Source organism: Salvia hispanica, chromosome 2 (genome assembly GCF_029641045.1).
Source record: "Salvia hispanica isolate PSC_SH4W2 chromosome 2, Shi_PSC_v1, whole genome shotgun sequence".
NCBI lineage: Eukaryota > Viridiplantae > Streptophyta > Magnoliopsida > Lamiales > Lamiaceae > Salvia > Salvia hispanica.
This window is the reverse complement of record NC_142693.1, coordinates 3,918,351-3,931,964: the sequence shown is the minus strand read 5'-3', so window position 1 is coordinate 3,931,964 and position 13,614 is coordinate 3,918,351. Positions and strand designations below refer to the sequence as shown.

Below are 13,614 nucleotides of genomic sequence, written 5' to 3'. Positions count from 1 at the left end.
GAAGAAGAAGAGAGTGAGAGCAGCAATTGGTATATAGACATCCACAATCACAATACAAAGCAGAGAAACAAGAGATGGCAAGGCTTATGTTCTGGTTCAATTACTCAGACTCAACAGAATCAGCTTCCCTTCACTGTCTGTAGCAAGAACCCGGGCCAACTGGAGGTCTACGAGCATAGAAGTTTCTAACCGGGGCTGCTGGGACACCACGCCTCGTCAGCAGACAGCGGAAATACTCTAATCTTTCCAGCACCGTTGCACGCGAAGATCCAGACTCCTGCGCACTCCACAGCCGCTCTGCAGGAACATGAAACAAATTTAAATTAACGGCGAGGCACCATTACATGTCATTATTTCGTAACGGAATCATGTCACATTATCTATGACTGGACACACATGTTCAAGGCCTTTAAAAAGCGTAAGGTTTGAAAATTTAAATTATTGTAAATAATCCATTGGGATCATCATCAAGGTTCAAAAAACAGTGGCAGATAACATAGTAGCCCGTAGACGACGAAACGTGAATAGCATGTAAGACTCAATGACCAACTACCAGAGAAAGAACGCTGGTGATTTTGAATTCTGATATACTCCTTTTGTCCCAAGTTAATCGATTCACATTCCTTATGGGGATGTTCCAAGTTAAACGAGTCATTTCCTCTTTTTGGCAAAACTCAACCTTTTTAATTTCTCTTACTTTATTCTCTAATACTTCATTTTCCACTTAAACCCATTAAACACACACTCTTAAATCTCGTGCCTAAAAGAAATGTCTCTAACTCTCTATCAACTTGGACAGAGTCACGGAGGAAGACGTCGACATCAATAAGGCAAGTCTAGTGAGTTTTAATTGGATCTTGTTGAACGAGAAACACTTTTAACTAAATCTTCAACTTGGACACACTCTTAAATCTCGTGCTTTTAGAAACATACCTGCTGCTGCAGCTGCTCGGGGCCATATTGTCTGTTGTACATCTGATGCATCAGCTGTTTCACCCCACATGCAAACTTCTCCCCCAAGCACAAGTTTTTGTTGCGAAGCATCGGTGATAGATTCTAGCGGCTCAGCATAATAGACTAATTCCCAAGGGACATCTAAGTGGTCGAGGTACCAGAAACCTTGGTTACTGTAAATGCATCTAAAACCTTTCGCCACAGCCTTTGGACAAACACCAGCTCCTAGCCTGTATTTTCATCATGAAAGTATGTTAGGCCAGAGAAGTTAACGACTTAATATCTAACGTTTTAAAGCTACAAACTAGATACCCACCAGTTATGCACCACGGTCTTGGGGTTGAGACTTGTAGGAAAGCTGTTGAAGGTTTCTTCCCTGAGAAGGAGACTATATATCATACACGAAAACTGTGCCATTATCATAAAACTTCTTAAAAGTCGAAGAAGCACACTCCTGACTGACTAAAGTTCAATATTCAACAGTTGGTATCTGTTAGAATGACAAATCATGGTGAAAAAAGGATATCCAGCTACTTGTCTATAGTTGAAAAAGAAAATAGAATCCCGAAATGTTTTTGAGAAGACTAAGAGCTTACCAATTAACTGGAGTCCAATTTAGAGATATAGCTATTTCCTGAGCTCGGAGAACAAAATATTTATATGCATCTTTAGCAGTCATATTATGATCTTGAAGCCTGCATAAATGATGTTGTAACCGTAATCAACGCAATAGGTAGAAAGTCTAACAAATAATTGTATCGAGAACAATAGAAAAACACCACGCAAGTTCCAAACAACAGAAAATAATTCATGGTTTTTACAGAGAAACAAAAAGCAGGACCAGCTAGATGATAGATTTTCCTATTCAAGTTTATGGAGACAACAATTTCCAAGACCCATAATATGAATTTTGTGAGTTATCACTCTATCATATGGAAGAAGACATAAAGCTATTGATGTTATGTCGATGACAAGAATGACGACTACTTATACATATTTCTAAGGACCTTATACATGACACTTTGCCATAATGCAGCTAGGAATCCATCCAGAAGATTATAGACAAGAGCTGGGAACTTACCATTGCTGCACGTGGGGGGTTGAGGTCCAACAATCTGCATAATTTTGAAGAGGCGGAATGAGAATGAAATCAAATAAATGGGCAGAAGCAGTAAAAATAATACATCCACAGACAGAGCACACAGTTAAACTACCATATAAAACGTTAATTAGTCCCCCAGCCTGCAGAAACTTGTGATTAAGTTCCTTCATCCAGCAATCATAATGCTAGATCTGAGGGAATCCTAACCATACCTTTTCTTTCCCAGAAGTAATCTTATTCTATCAATAGTTTCTTGACAAATGATTACGTCTCCAGGAGAGATCTTTTACCAATCCGCCACTTAAGCAGTTACGGTGTTGCCTCTTGGTGCGGAAACACGTTTTTATCTTATCTCACTTTATGGTTAAAGATAAACTATTTGCAATCTATGAAACAGATCAAAAAGCAAGAAGATAAGTGTTACCTGTATTAACCTCATCACCGCCTAAATGGAAAAGTCCAAAAGGAAATATCTTTTTCATATCTGCAAGTACAAACCAAAACTTATTCCATGGCAGAGACTAGTCACACTACAAGAATGTTTTCTCAGCAATATGTCTATTCTTATATCCTTTGAAATGTTTTCTCAGCAATATGTCTATTCTTATATCCTTTGATGATGCAAGCACAGCATGAATAGCAGCATTCATCAAATAATTTAAACATCTAGAAGCTGGAAAAGCTAGTAATATCTGAAACTAGCCTAGCAACAGATGAGTTACTTTCAATTTATGTCCACCAATGTGTACATATAGGAAATTAGAGGTGATGTGTCATGTTTTTTCAGATAAGAAAAATGATTAAAAATGGGATTAATTAGTAAACTAAGTTGCAAAGGGTCAAATATGATACTTTAGCATTTACTAACTTGCGCAGTAAGATAATACATAATTGCCACACCCCAGACCCCATGAGGAAGACTCATTCACAATGGACTGCAATAGGAACTACTTTACTATTTTTACTCTGCTTTGCAAAAATAGTCCAGCAAAGTTACTTAAGCAAGAACCTCCTACGGTAAAGAGTGAAGTTTGCAAAGTTCCAAATGGATTAGACAAACCAGTGAGATTCAGTTTGCAAATAAATGCAGCAGTCTACTGGCAGGATATGCAGAGTATAGATTGTTGCACATCAAGAATGTGAACGGGCAGCATAATATCACATAATTCATTCAAGAGAACATATTGTAACCTGAGAGTATGCCAGAGATCAAATCAAAAGTAAAGTTTTTGGAAACATCCAGAGGCTCTCTGCACGAAGAGGATGGCCAAAGATCAGGGTATCCTGTTCCCCTGCATATAGAAAACGCTCATCTGAACATGAAAATTCAGAAGCAGTTGATGCATTTAGCAGATAACAGTGAGTATATCACTTTCTTGAATATGCATATATATAATGGTCGGACTTCTTAGTCAATGTTCCTATAATCTAATGCATTAAAGGAAAAATAGCCCAATCCTCAAAATAATTTACTCGCAGTTAATGCCTAGAATGCAGCAAGAAACTATCAAAAAAGTACAAGTTGGCATGTAGCACCACTTTACTCTTTCACCAAGATTTCTAATTTCTAATATAATAAAAGAAGACCAGTTCATATCTAACTTCAGCGGAAACTAGTAATGTTAAGACACATATTCCATGTACACAAAGCTCATTAAAGATTTGCAGGATTTGCAAATGTTCCAACAAAATATCTCCTGCATTTTCCTTGGCCTTGGTAGAGATGTGCATGGAACACTGCACCCATACAGGGAACTAATTACCCAAATATAGGCCTAAGTGACAGTGATTCTAATATATAACAGTATAGAAAACCATGGAAACTATTTGTTAGAAGTTATCCACCATAACTTCCTCATAAGAATTATGATTATATGAAACAACTTGCAACAGTTAGATGACAAGTGCTGCTATTAAGAAGTAAAGGCACTGCATGTTATCTGCAAAATCACTGTGTGATCTCAAGGACATAAAACTTACTAATAAAGAGTAGAATAAGCAATAGAAAATAGTTTAGCTTAGACAAAGATCAGTAACTTAAGTGAAAGAATAACTTAATCTCTTAAGTTTTACCATGATTCTGCATGTCCAGGAACATCAACTTCTGCCATGATGTTAATACCTGAGAATGGAAACACAAGAAATATTGAGATAATGTGCAAGGAAACAGAGAGGACACATTTGGACTCGGGTTCAGAATTTGACAAATGATTTTAGCATGGTCAAGCAATCCTAATTTCAATACCAACATCATAAATAAAAGGATCTACTATCATTCTCTCATAGCCCAGTAATTTTTTTGCAGTAAGTATTTTGGTGATTCCAGAATTCGGAACATTCGTATTCATAGGATGACAAGGAGAAAGCTTCAGAGGATTTAATATAAAAGGACTTGAAGTGAATGTATTTAACGATTAAATACTTGAGCAGATCAAATTGGGCATTAAAGAAAAGATACATAATATGTTCTTGATTATATGACACAACGTACCTCTCTTTTTTGCAAAACTTCAATGTAGGCCACAAGGAGTATATGTTGCACATGGAACAAATCATTAGTTTCTCATGAGGCAAAAAAAAACAGAAGTAAAAGAAACCAAGATGGAAGATGTGCATTCAGTTAAAATAAATAAAATTAAAATTCTTGAATCGTTATTTGGATCAATAGAAGGAAATCAGTGGATTAACATCCTCCTGCATAAAATCAGATTCCGAGGATTATCCATATACAAAGAGCCTATATTTTCTGACACTGGTAATGGAAAGATAAACCTACAAAATCTTAATTACTTTTTCTAGAGTGCGGATATAGGAAGATCTATGCTAGTAACTAGATGCAAGGACTAATGCATAATTCAGATCAATGCACGACTTTCTCAACACTACAGCCTACAGGTATAGAAAAATTATTTGAAATCTTCTAGCAATACTATAGGAGGTAGACTCTCAATTCTCAAAGTTGAATCAAGATGAAAATTAGGAATATGTATAATTAGAGTGACTAGAATTTTACAAAGAAAATAACACAAGGTTTGCGAAAGTAAAATTTAACTGCTTAATGCCACATTCTGATCTACTAAAAATAATAGGACCACTAAAATTCCTTTCTCACTTCTGGTAAGACTTAAGACTCATTCAGTTGACGAGTGACAGAACTAGAAGCTTACTCGACAATTTCAGAAGCATCGTCTATGGTATATCGCTCCCATTTTGTATATGCTCCCTTCCACAATTTCGGGAAACTTGGGACTTCAAGAGGAAATGACTGTTCATCTATGATGTGCCAGTGGAGGACATTCTACTGAATGCAATCATCAAAATTCTTAAATATAAAATGGAAACAAATGACTAGAGAAGGAGAAGTAATATTTGATTCACATATCTTACAAGTTTAGCATATGACATAGACTCTATAACTTGCTTCATTATCTCAATTGGCAAATAATGCCTAGAAGTATCTGCAAAACATGTAGACATGATATTCAACTTGAAGCAACCTTGCACATAAGCATAATAAAAGAAGAATGTAAGTCAAATATGGCCCCACTTACCAAGCAGAAGACCACGGTATTCAAATCTTGGCTTATCTTGGATGTACCATGGAGCATTGTACAGTTTTACAGTTTTGGTTCCATAATCAAAAGAACATAGCTGGCTTAATGTCTGGACAAAAAGCATAAACAAGGGTGATTAGAAGGTTAACCTTGTAACTAATTTTTAGTATTATCTGAGAATCTCAATAAACATTAATGTTATTTTTCACGAGTCCATATTTCACTTTGCTTTCTTATATTGACTTGTGCATCAGAGGCCAACCACGTGTAGACACATATCTTTGACACTGAGTATAAAAAATAGAATCACACAACTTTCCTGAACAAGTTCTCTTAAACAATCATGAACCTACTACTCAAATGTACCTCTAGACCATGCAGCGCTCCATAAACAGAATTTGCCTGCAGTAAGTAATAACAAAGTTTAGGAAGATCATATTAGAATATAGAAAAATGGCACAGCAGGATATACAGCAGAATATAGAAAAATGGCATTTACTGTCTGTACATCAGCCAAAATCGGCAATACGAAGTCATGTTCCTAAGTTCTCTCGCTTTTGCTGTTGGTTTTACACGGAAATAAGTATGAAGATATTGAAAGAGATGGAAGGGGTCAAAATAACAAAAGAAGTCCCAAGTGGCTGTCTGGCTGGTAGACTATACCTTATTGGGTGAGACACTAAGCTTGGTAAAACAAACACTACACATCTGACGAGCTGCTACATCATCTTCCTAAGTCAACTACTAGGAAGGATTGACATTCTGCCATCATCTTAACCCTTTGAGTTTGGAAACTTATTTAATTCATACAAATCAGTCTCATTACACAATGATCACATAGACTTCACCTAATTTACGTGATTTTCTAATCAATAGGAAAGTGCGAAAATAACTGGTCAAAATAGGAAATACAGGAATGTAGCTTCAGAAGAAATTTACGATTTCAATTTCGAACATAGAAATTCAATGAAGTAACAAAATCAACGATAGTATTGAGTGCACCTCAATTGTGACTTCACCGATCACCGAATGCGCATCTCTGGCGGCCACCAGCAAATTGTAGCTCTCATCCACTCCGAGTTGAAGCTACAACACACCAAACCAAAAATTAAACAAAAATTACACGAATTAAAGCAAACAGCGCAGTTCAGAGATTCAAAACTACCTCCTCATCATCTGAATGGACAAGTATAGTCAGTTTATTGAGATCATAGTCGATTCCAGAGCTCGGCAACTTCAAACTAGCGTGCTCAAATATGATTCTCTTGTACCTATCAAATGCTTCGGAAACGATTCGAGAGCCACCGCCGTTTCCGCTGGTAAATAGCGTCAGATTGGGGTTAACGGTGAGAGTTTGGTTGCCGGAGGTGTACTGCGACGGCAACGGCCATATGTAAGTCGGAGAGTCATCGGCGCCGTGGTAATTGAGGTGGTGGAGGCCTAGATTCCGGGAAGTAGTGAGCAGCAGCTGCGAGAGGAGGAGAAAAGCTGCGAGTAGAGAGTTCATTTTTTTCAGAGAGAGAAATTGGATTGAAGTGAAATGATTTTTGTCTGTTGCTCTCTGTTATGCTCGCGCTAAAAACATGTTTATTATATTCGGGTTCTAATTTAAAACAGTATGTTACAAAATTAAAATAAGATTAGTAAATATTATTAAAACAAAATGAAAATGACTGAATGCTAAACAATGATAGAAATGTCAATCATACTCAGTCCGCTCAAGTTCGGGGCAATCATATTATGTGGAGAATTAAGTTATTTAATTACTTCCTCCGTCCCATAAAAGATTAACCACTTGTGGAACAACACAAGATTTTAGGAGGCTTTATTTTGTATGTTAATGGAGAGAAAAAATATAATTTTTACATTCATTTGAGAGAGAATTTTTTCCAAAAAGAGAAATGTGGCATCTTTTGTGGAATAAATTAAAAAGAAAAGTGTGACATCTTTTGTGAAACGGAGGGAATACAAGTTAGTCATCTTATCCATCCTTTAATACATGTCCCATTATAATCTGACATGAATTTTTAAAAATATAAATAAAAATAAATTAAATTAGTTTGTGAGTCTTATTTTTTTTTTAAATATATTAGTTTTATAATAAAATAAAATATGTGAAAGGAATGTATGATAGTAAAAGTTAAATAAGACAATTAAAACAATATAGACTAAAATAAAAAATTGAGAGCGTACTATAATAATGTACAGAGGAATTATAGTTTAAGAGTTATAAATATCAATACTCTCTCCATTATGATTCGCAAATATAGTAGGGGGTATCTTATATTTCATTCTTCATCTATTTGTCGTTATTCATCTCTTTTACTATGTTCATGAATAGAAGTCTCGTTTTTCTATTTCGATCTATTTGTGAATAGGAGTCTCGTTTACTAGATTATTTATGGAGTACAATTTTTTTAAAACAGGTGAAAAAAAAATGACTCAATTTTCTTAAGTTTGAGGGAGTATTATATAAAACCTCACGTGGTGGATAGGAGGAGTGGCCCATGGAATTTATATACTAGTTTCAGTTTTCTCTTGACACCGATGTGGGACAGTGTTATGTTATTTTTTTAGTTTCAATTCCAACATTTTCCCTCAAACCCTTCAAAGGTGAATCTTGGAAGGGATGGACTTTTGTCTTATTGAACGATTGGCCCAATATTTTTCCAGGGCAGTTGGACCACTGACCCAAATTTTAACCTAGATATACCGTTGGGTCAGTCATTTTTCGGTTTCAACCCAAATATACTGCTGGGTCAGTTAATTTTCGCCTATAATCAGTGACCCGCTTTGATACCATGTTAGAAATCTGTGGGTTTCATCCTAAAACCAATTAGTGATAGGAGGAGTGGCCCATTGAGTTTAATTGCTAATATTTTTAAAACTCGTGCCGAGTCAAAATTACTTTTTAATTGGTGAAAAAAGAGAGTATTTATTAAAATTAAGCTGATTTGATGTGGGATAGGTATATGCGGATGGGCTGAATAATTTGCAACTCAAGACAATGAAAATCAACTTATAACTGCAAGCCATCCGTATAAATATAAATACATACTCCTATAATTCCCACATCCCACAGTCTCTAAAGAATAAATAACAAAAACTTAAAACCAATAAAAAAATTGTAACAAAAAAATAGCATAAGATACTAAACAAACAAACCATAAAAATAACATTGCATCAGTACTTTATACACAACAACAATACAGTTGAGAAAATTAGGCAACCAAATCCAGAACTCAAGCCCTCTTATTCTTGCTCCCAACCAACAGCGACAAGTAGAACAAAATCCTAAAGAAGAATCCCCACGCGATAGTGACCCACAAACACCCCATCCTCGTCAGATCCGTCACCCCCTGCTGCAGCAGTATATCCACCCCCGTCGTCACGCACGTGTTCCTCGTGATCTTAATCCCCAGCGAGCTGCTCAGGCTCTCCAGCAGCTTCCCCTTCAGTTCCTCCGGCACCGCCGCCAGCGGCGTGTTGTCGAATATCTGCACCCCCCGCACGAAGCACTTCACCGGATCATCGAACTCGTTCTGCAGCACCGCCTCGTACGGGTACTTCACCAGCGAGAGGTAGTGGAACCAGATCCAGTATCCCGGGATCCGGTCCCGCGTGATGAAGAACCCGCTGAAGAGGAGGAAGTACGCCAGGATCGCCACCACGATCGTGTACCCGAGCATCACGTGTGGCACGACCCCGGAGAGGAACGTCACGAACGAGCTCCCGGACCAGAAGGATGCGAATATTATTATTAAATAGAACATGAAGCTCCCGTCTAGCCCCACCGCCCAGAAGGTCGTGGCGGCGAAGGCTAGGGAGAGGAACATTAGCGACGGCAGGGAGACTGCCGCGTGGGAGATCACGTACGACGACCTTCTGTAGGCGTTGTACGCGGTCTCCCGCATGAAGATGTACCTCTCCTGGAGGAAGACTGGGAGCGCGTCCGCGCACGTGTAGAACATTGTTGACATGGCGAAGGCGAAGAACCCCACGCGCTCCTGCACCCCCTTTGGGGAGGTGTCCAGGCGCCAGAACACGGTGGCCAGGATGAATCCTGTCACCATGACTGCCCCCAGACGGACGCTGAACAGCTCTGGCATCCGTCTGGAGTTGGTTATGGACCGCTTTGAAAGAACGGCCATTTCAATCCACATGGGGTTTGCGAATGTTGGGACCAGGGCCGGGGCAGCGGCCCCAGAGGCCGCTGCCCCGGACACTAGCTTCCCTTTTGAGATACTCGCGCTTATCGCTTCTTTCAGGGATAAATTTGTTTTGTTTACCGAGACGGCGTCGTTTCCGCGTTTTAGCGCGTGCCATGTTTTGTTGAACTCGACGAGGGCTTTAGTCCCACCGGGTGAGCCCTCGAGCTCGCGGATGATGTCGAGGGCGAACTCGGTGCGATTCTCGTCCTCCGGGATGGGGTGCTTGAAGTCTGAGAAAAAAACCGGGAGGTTCGCCGGTGAACCGCTGTAAACCGTTTGCCCCCGGGACAGGAAAATCATCCGGTCGAGCAACCCGAGAATCCGGTAGCTCGGCTGGTGGATCGACATGATCACGATGCTCCCGCTTTTCGCGATCCTCTGCAAAACCTGCACCACCATGTACGCGCTCGTCGAGTCCAAACCGGACGTGGGCTCGTCGAGGAACAGTAAAATCGGGTCGTGGATTATGTCCGTCCCGATCGACACGCGCCGCCTCTCCCCACCCGAGACGCCGCGGTGGCCTTCATCGCCGATGACGGTGTTCGCCGCGTTGCGAAGTCCTAACTGGTCAATTAGGGCTTGCACGCGGAGCTTCTTCTTTGACTTTGACAATGTTCGCGGCAGACGAAACTCTGCCGCGAACATTAGGGTTTCCTCAACGGTGAGCATTGGAAAGAGGAGATCATCTTGCATGACGTAAGCAGAGATCACTTTCAACATCCTCGACTCCAGCTGCTCACCGTTGAGGGTAATCGACCCCTTCACGCTCCCCTTCGCCATGCGATTCGCCAGCGCATCGATCAGCGTCGACTTCCCGGACCCCGACGCGCCCATCACCGCCATGATCTCTCCGTCACGCGCCTCCCCGGAGACGTTGTTGAGTATCGTCTTTGTCGACGAGAAACCCAACTCGGGGTCCGTCGCCTGGCGGCGCCGGAGCAAATTCGGGAGGGCGAGCTTGCGGCGGACCTTGACACTATACGTGATGTTGGTGAAAGAGAGCACGAACGGGATCGAGCGGGGGCCATCGCCCCCGCTGATCTCGAGCGCCTGGTGCGCGGGCGTCTCGTCGCCGGCGACCTCCTTGCGGAGGTCGCCGACGCACTGGAGGAGGTGGCCGAGCGTGGGCGAGGACTCCACGCGGGCCACCTCACTCAGAGGGATGTTATCAGCGACTATTCTCGACATTGCTGATTTTGAAATTATTTGCTTAATTATGAGTAAACACAAAGAGGAGAAGAATTATATATATGTGTGAAGAAGCTGATGGCAATTAGGTGGAGTGTTGTAGGAGTTGTGAGCAATTAACAAAGTCAAAGAACCTTCTGCATTGGTATGAGAAATGAAATTAAATTGGATAGCACACTTTCTTGAATCTTGAAAGTTGAAAGTGATGATTAATTAATTATAATGATATAGATAATTTAATTGGTGCCGTTATTTTGCATGAAGGGTGTGAAGTGTAGAGGGGTGTGGGATTGAATTTGTGGAGATGGATAGATTTGAGAGGTGACCAACATCTCCTAATCTTTTATCTACAAGTATGGCTATATTTGGTCAAGACATGTGGATGTTTCTGATTTGATGAGGCGTGATTAATTTAGGTAGGGATGGTAATCTACTGTTTGGCTTACCCAATTGGGACAAACGACGTTTTATTTAATAGTGTATGGATATAGTACTTGAATTCTTTAGTCTTAAAATTACTATGTATTCAACCTTGCTCATCAAGGGGTACTATGTCTATATGTATTCAACCTTGCTCATCTAGGGGCAAAACATAGCATGTATAGAATATGTATTGTTGTATCATCATATATAGCCACATATGTGATCATGCATACATCATGCATGAATATATAATACTCTCTCCGTCCCATATAATTTTACCCAGTATTCCATTTTGGGCCGTCCCACATAATTTTACCCATTTCATTTTTACCATTTTTGGTAGTGGACCTCATATTTCACTAACTCATTCCTACTCACATTTTATTATAAAACTAATACTTTAAAAGTAGGACCCACATCCCATCAACTATTTCAACTCACTTTTCATTACATTTCTTAAAACCCGTGCCGGGTCAAAGTGTGTAAAATTATGTGGGACGGAGTGAGTATATACACTCTCTTTGTCCCATAATAAAAATACTTTTATCATTTTAGTTTGATTCATAATATAAGAGTTTCTTTTTACTTTTAATATAAAAGGAAGTATACCCTGCAATATTACACTAACTCATTATACTCAAATTTTATTATAAAATTAATATTGCATCATCCCTTTATAAGTGAAGCGTTCGAGATTTAAGATAATACTTTCTTCGCCCTTATTATTTGATGTGTTTCTTTTCAACACGGGATTTGATAAAATTGTAATATGAGAAAGAATAAAGTAAGGGAAAGAAGAAATAATAAAGCAAGAGAAATGATAAAGTAAGACTAGCTAGATGTTTTGGGACATTCCAAAATAAAATACGAATCAAGTAACTTGGGACGGATGTAGTAATATTTAAAGAGCTAATGGAGAGGAATATCCCAAAAAGGGATATGAACTTATGAATTGCTTTTGGTGAAACGGAGGGAATATATAAAAGCGATACGCACATTTCACTCTCTTTTCCAACTACTTTTCTTCACGTTTCTTAAATTCGTGTCCAGTCAAGGGATATGAACTTATGAATTGCTTTTGGTGAAACGGAGGGAATATATAAAAGCGATACGCACATTTCACTCTCTTTTCCAACTACTTTTCTTCACGTTTCTTAAATTCGTGTCTAGTCAATTAAGAATTCCTAAACGGAATACGTGGTACTCCATTAGTCATGGTTTTTTCCAAGTTGGGAAAAGGCCCCACAACGTCCTTTTTAGTTAGGGGTTTGTGATCTTTCAAGATAATATTGGTTAGTTAAATATCCTCGATCGTATGAAGAATTGAATACATAAATATCTTGATTGTCTAAATATGTGGTACTACATCGATTCATTGATTTTGCATTGCACAGCAAATTTTCCATTTTCATACAGCCTGAGCGCCACTTATGAGTCCCAATAATAATTTAATTAGTTTACTAATAATATTGGTTGAATAAAAATTTATTACTCCATATTACATAATATATCATGATAACCATATGTAGAAAACAGTTGCTTTTTAAAATCATATACCATAATTTTGGAATATTTTGAAAAAAAATGATTGTTTTGGTTGATTATTCAAAAATATTGCATTGCGGACAGATAATCTCAAGTCTCAACCCAATAGATTTGTTGGGCCGAAATAAAGTTTGAGCCTCTTGGGTTCAATTGATCCAAATTTACATTATAAAGAAAAAACAAACTTAAATTTCTTGTTCAAATAAAAAATTCCATTTGATTATTGGGTTAGCCCAACGGGCCATAAAGCTTACAAAAGAAGTTTCTAACATATGGAGTCCTATAAAATCCTTGACTTTAATGTTTCTTCGACAAAGACTAGATAATATTTTTCTCAATTAAGTAAAACTGAATATAAAATTAACTATAAATTTAACTGGAATTCTAAACAAACACACTACTCTACAACAATATTTACAAAACGGACTGATATGTAAACCAACAAAGTTAGTCGATCGAACCACTTTAAAAATTGGTTCGGATGAGATATCATACTAGCATACAATTAAAAGGGAAATTGAGTGTGTGTGAGTTGATCAGAGAGCTTAATAATGCATGAGGCTAAGGTATCAAATTCAAATTCTGTGCGGCGCGCTCTTTATGATTTTATTTTAAACCAGGTCATTTTAAACCAGGT

General features: G+C 38.7%; 2 protein-coding genes across 2 annotated transcripts; both read right to left on the bottom strand.

The window, feature by feature from the left end:
• On the bottom strand, positions 1–7,162 carry LOC125201286 (beta-hexosaminidase 1-like). Its single transcript, XM_048099335.2, has 15 exons — positions 6,776–7,162; positions 6,613–6,696; positions 5,977–6,012; positions 5,608–5,719; positions 5,444–5,514; positions 5,224–5,354; positions 4,548–4,564; positions 4,130–4,178; positions 3,248–3,348; positions 2,481–2,540; positions 2,036–2,069; positions 1,551–1,649; positions 1,271–1,330; positions 934–1,184; positions 1–297 (listed from the first exon to the last, which is right to left on the bottom strand). Exons 1-15 carry the CDS (start codon positions 7,115–7,117, stop codon positions 131–133), a joined length of 1,614 nt encoding a protein of 537 aa, XP_047955292.1. The 5' UTR covers positions 7,118–7,162; the 3' UTR covers positions 1–130.
• Positions 7,163–8,609: 1,447 nt separating this feature from the next.
• LOC125201285 (ABC transporter G family member 1-like) lies at positions 8,610–11,028 on the bottom strand. The gene has a single exon (XM_048099334.2). It carries the CDS (start codon positions 11,007–11,009, stop codon positions 8,853–8,855), a length of 2,157 nt encoding a protein of 718 aa, XP_047955291.1. The 5' UTR covers positions 11,010–11,028; the 3' UTR covers positions 8,610–8,852.
• Between the last annotated feature and the right edge of the window lie 2,586 nt (positions 11,029–13,614).

Coding starts and splice junctions, on each gene's coding strand:
- LOC125201286 (XM_048099335.2), bottom strand. CDS start 7,117: ATGAACTCTCTACTCGCAGCTTTTCTCCTCCTCTCGCAGCTGCTGCTC. Junction 5,355..5,443: donor CTATGTCATATGCTAAACTT/GTAAGATATGTG, acceptor TGCATTCAGTAG/AATGTCCTCCACTGGCACAT. Junction 3,349..4,129: donor CCTGGACATGCAGAATCATG/GTAAAACTTAAG, acceptor TTCTATATGCAG/GGGAACAGGATACCCTGATC.
- LOC125201285 (XM_048099334.2), bottom strand. CDS start 11,009: ATGTCGAGAATAGTCGCTGATAACATCCCTCTGAGTGAGGTGGCCCGC.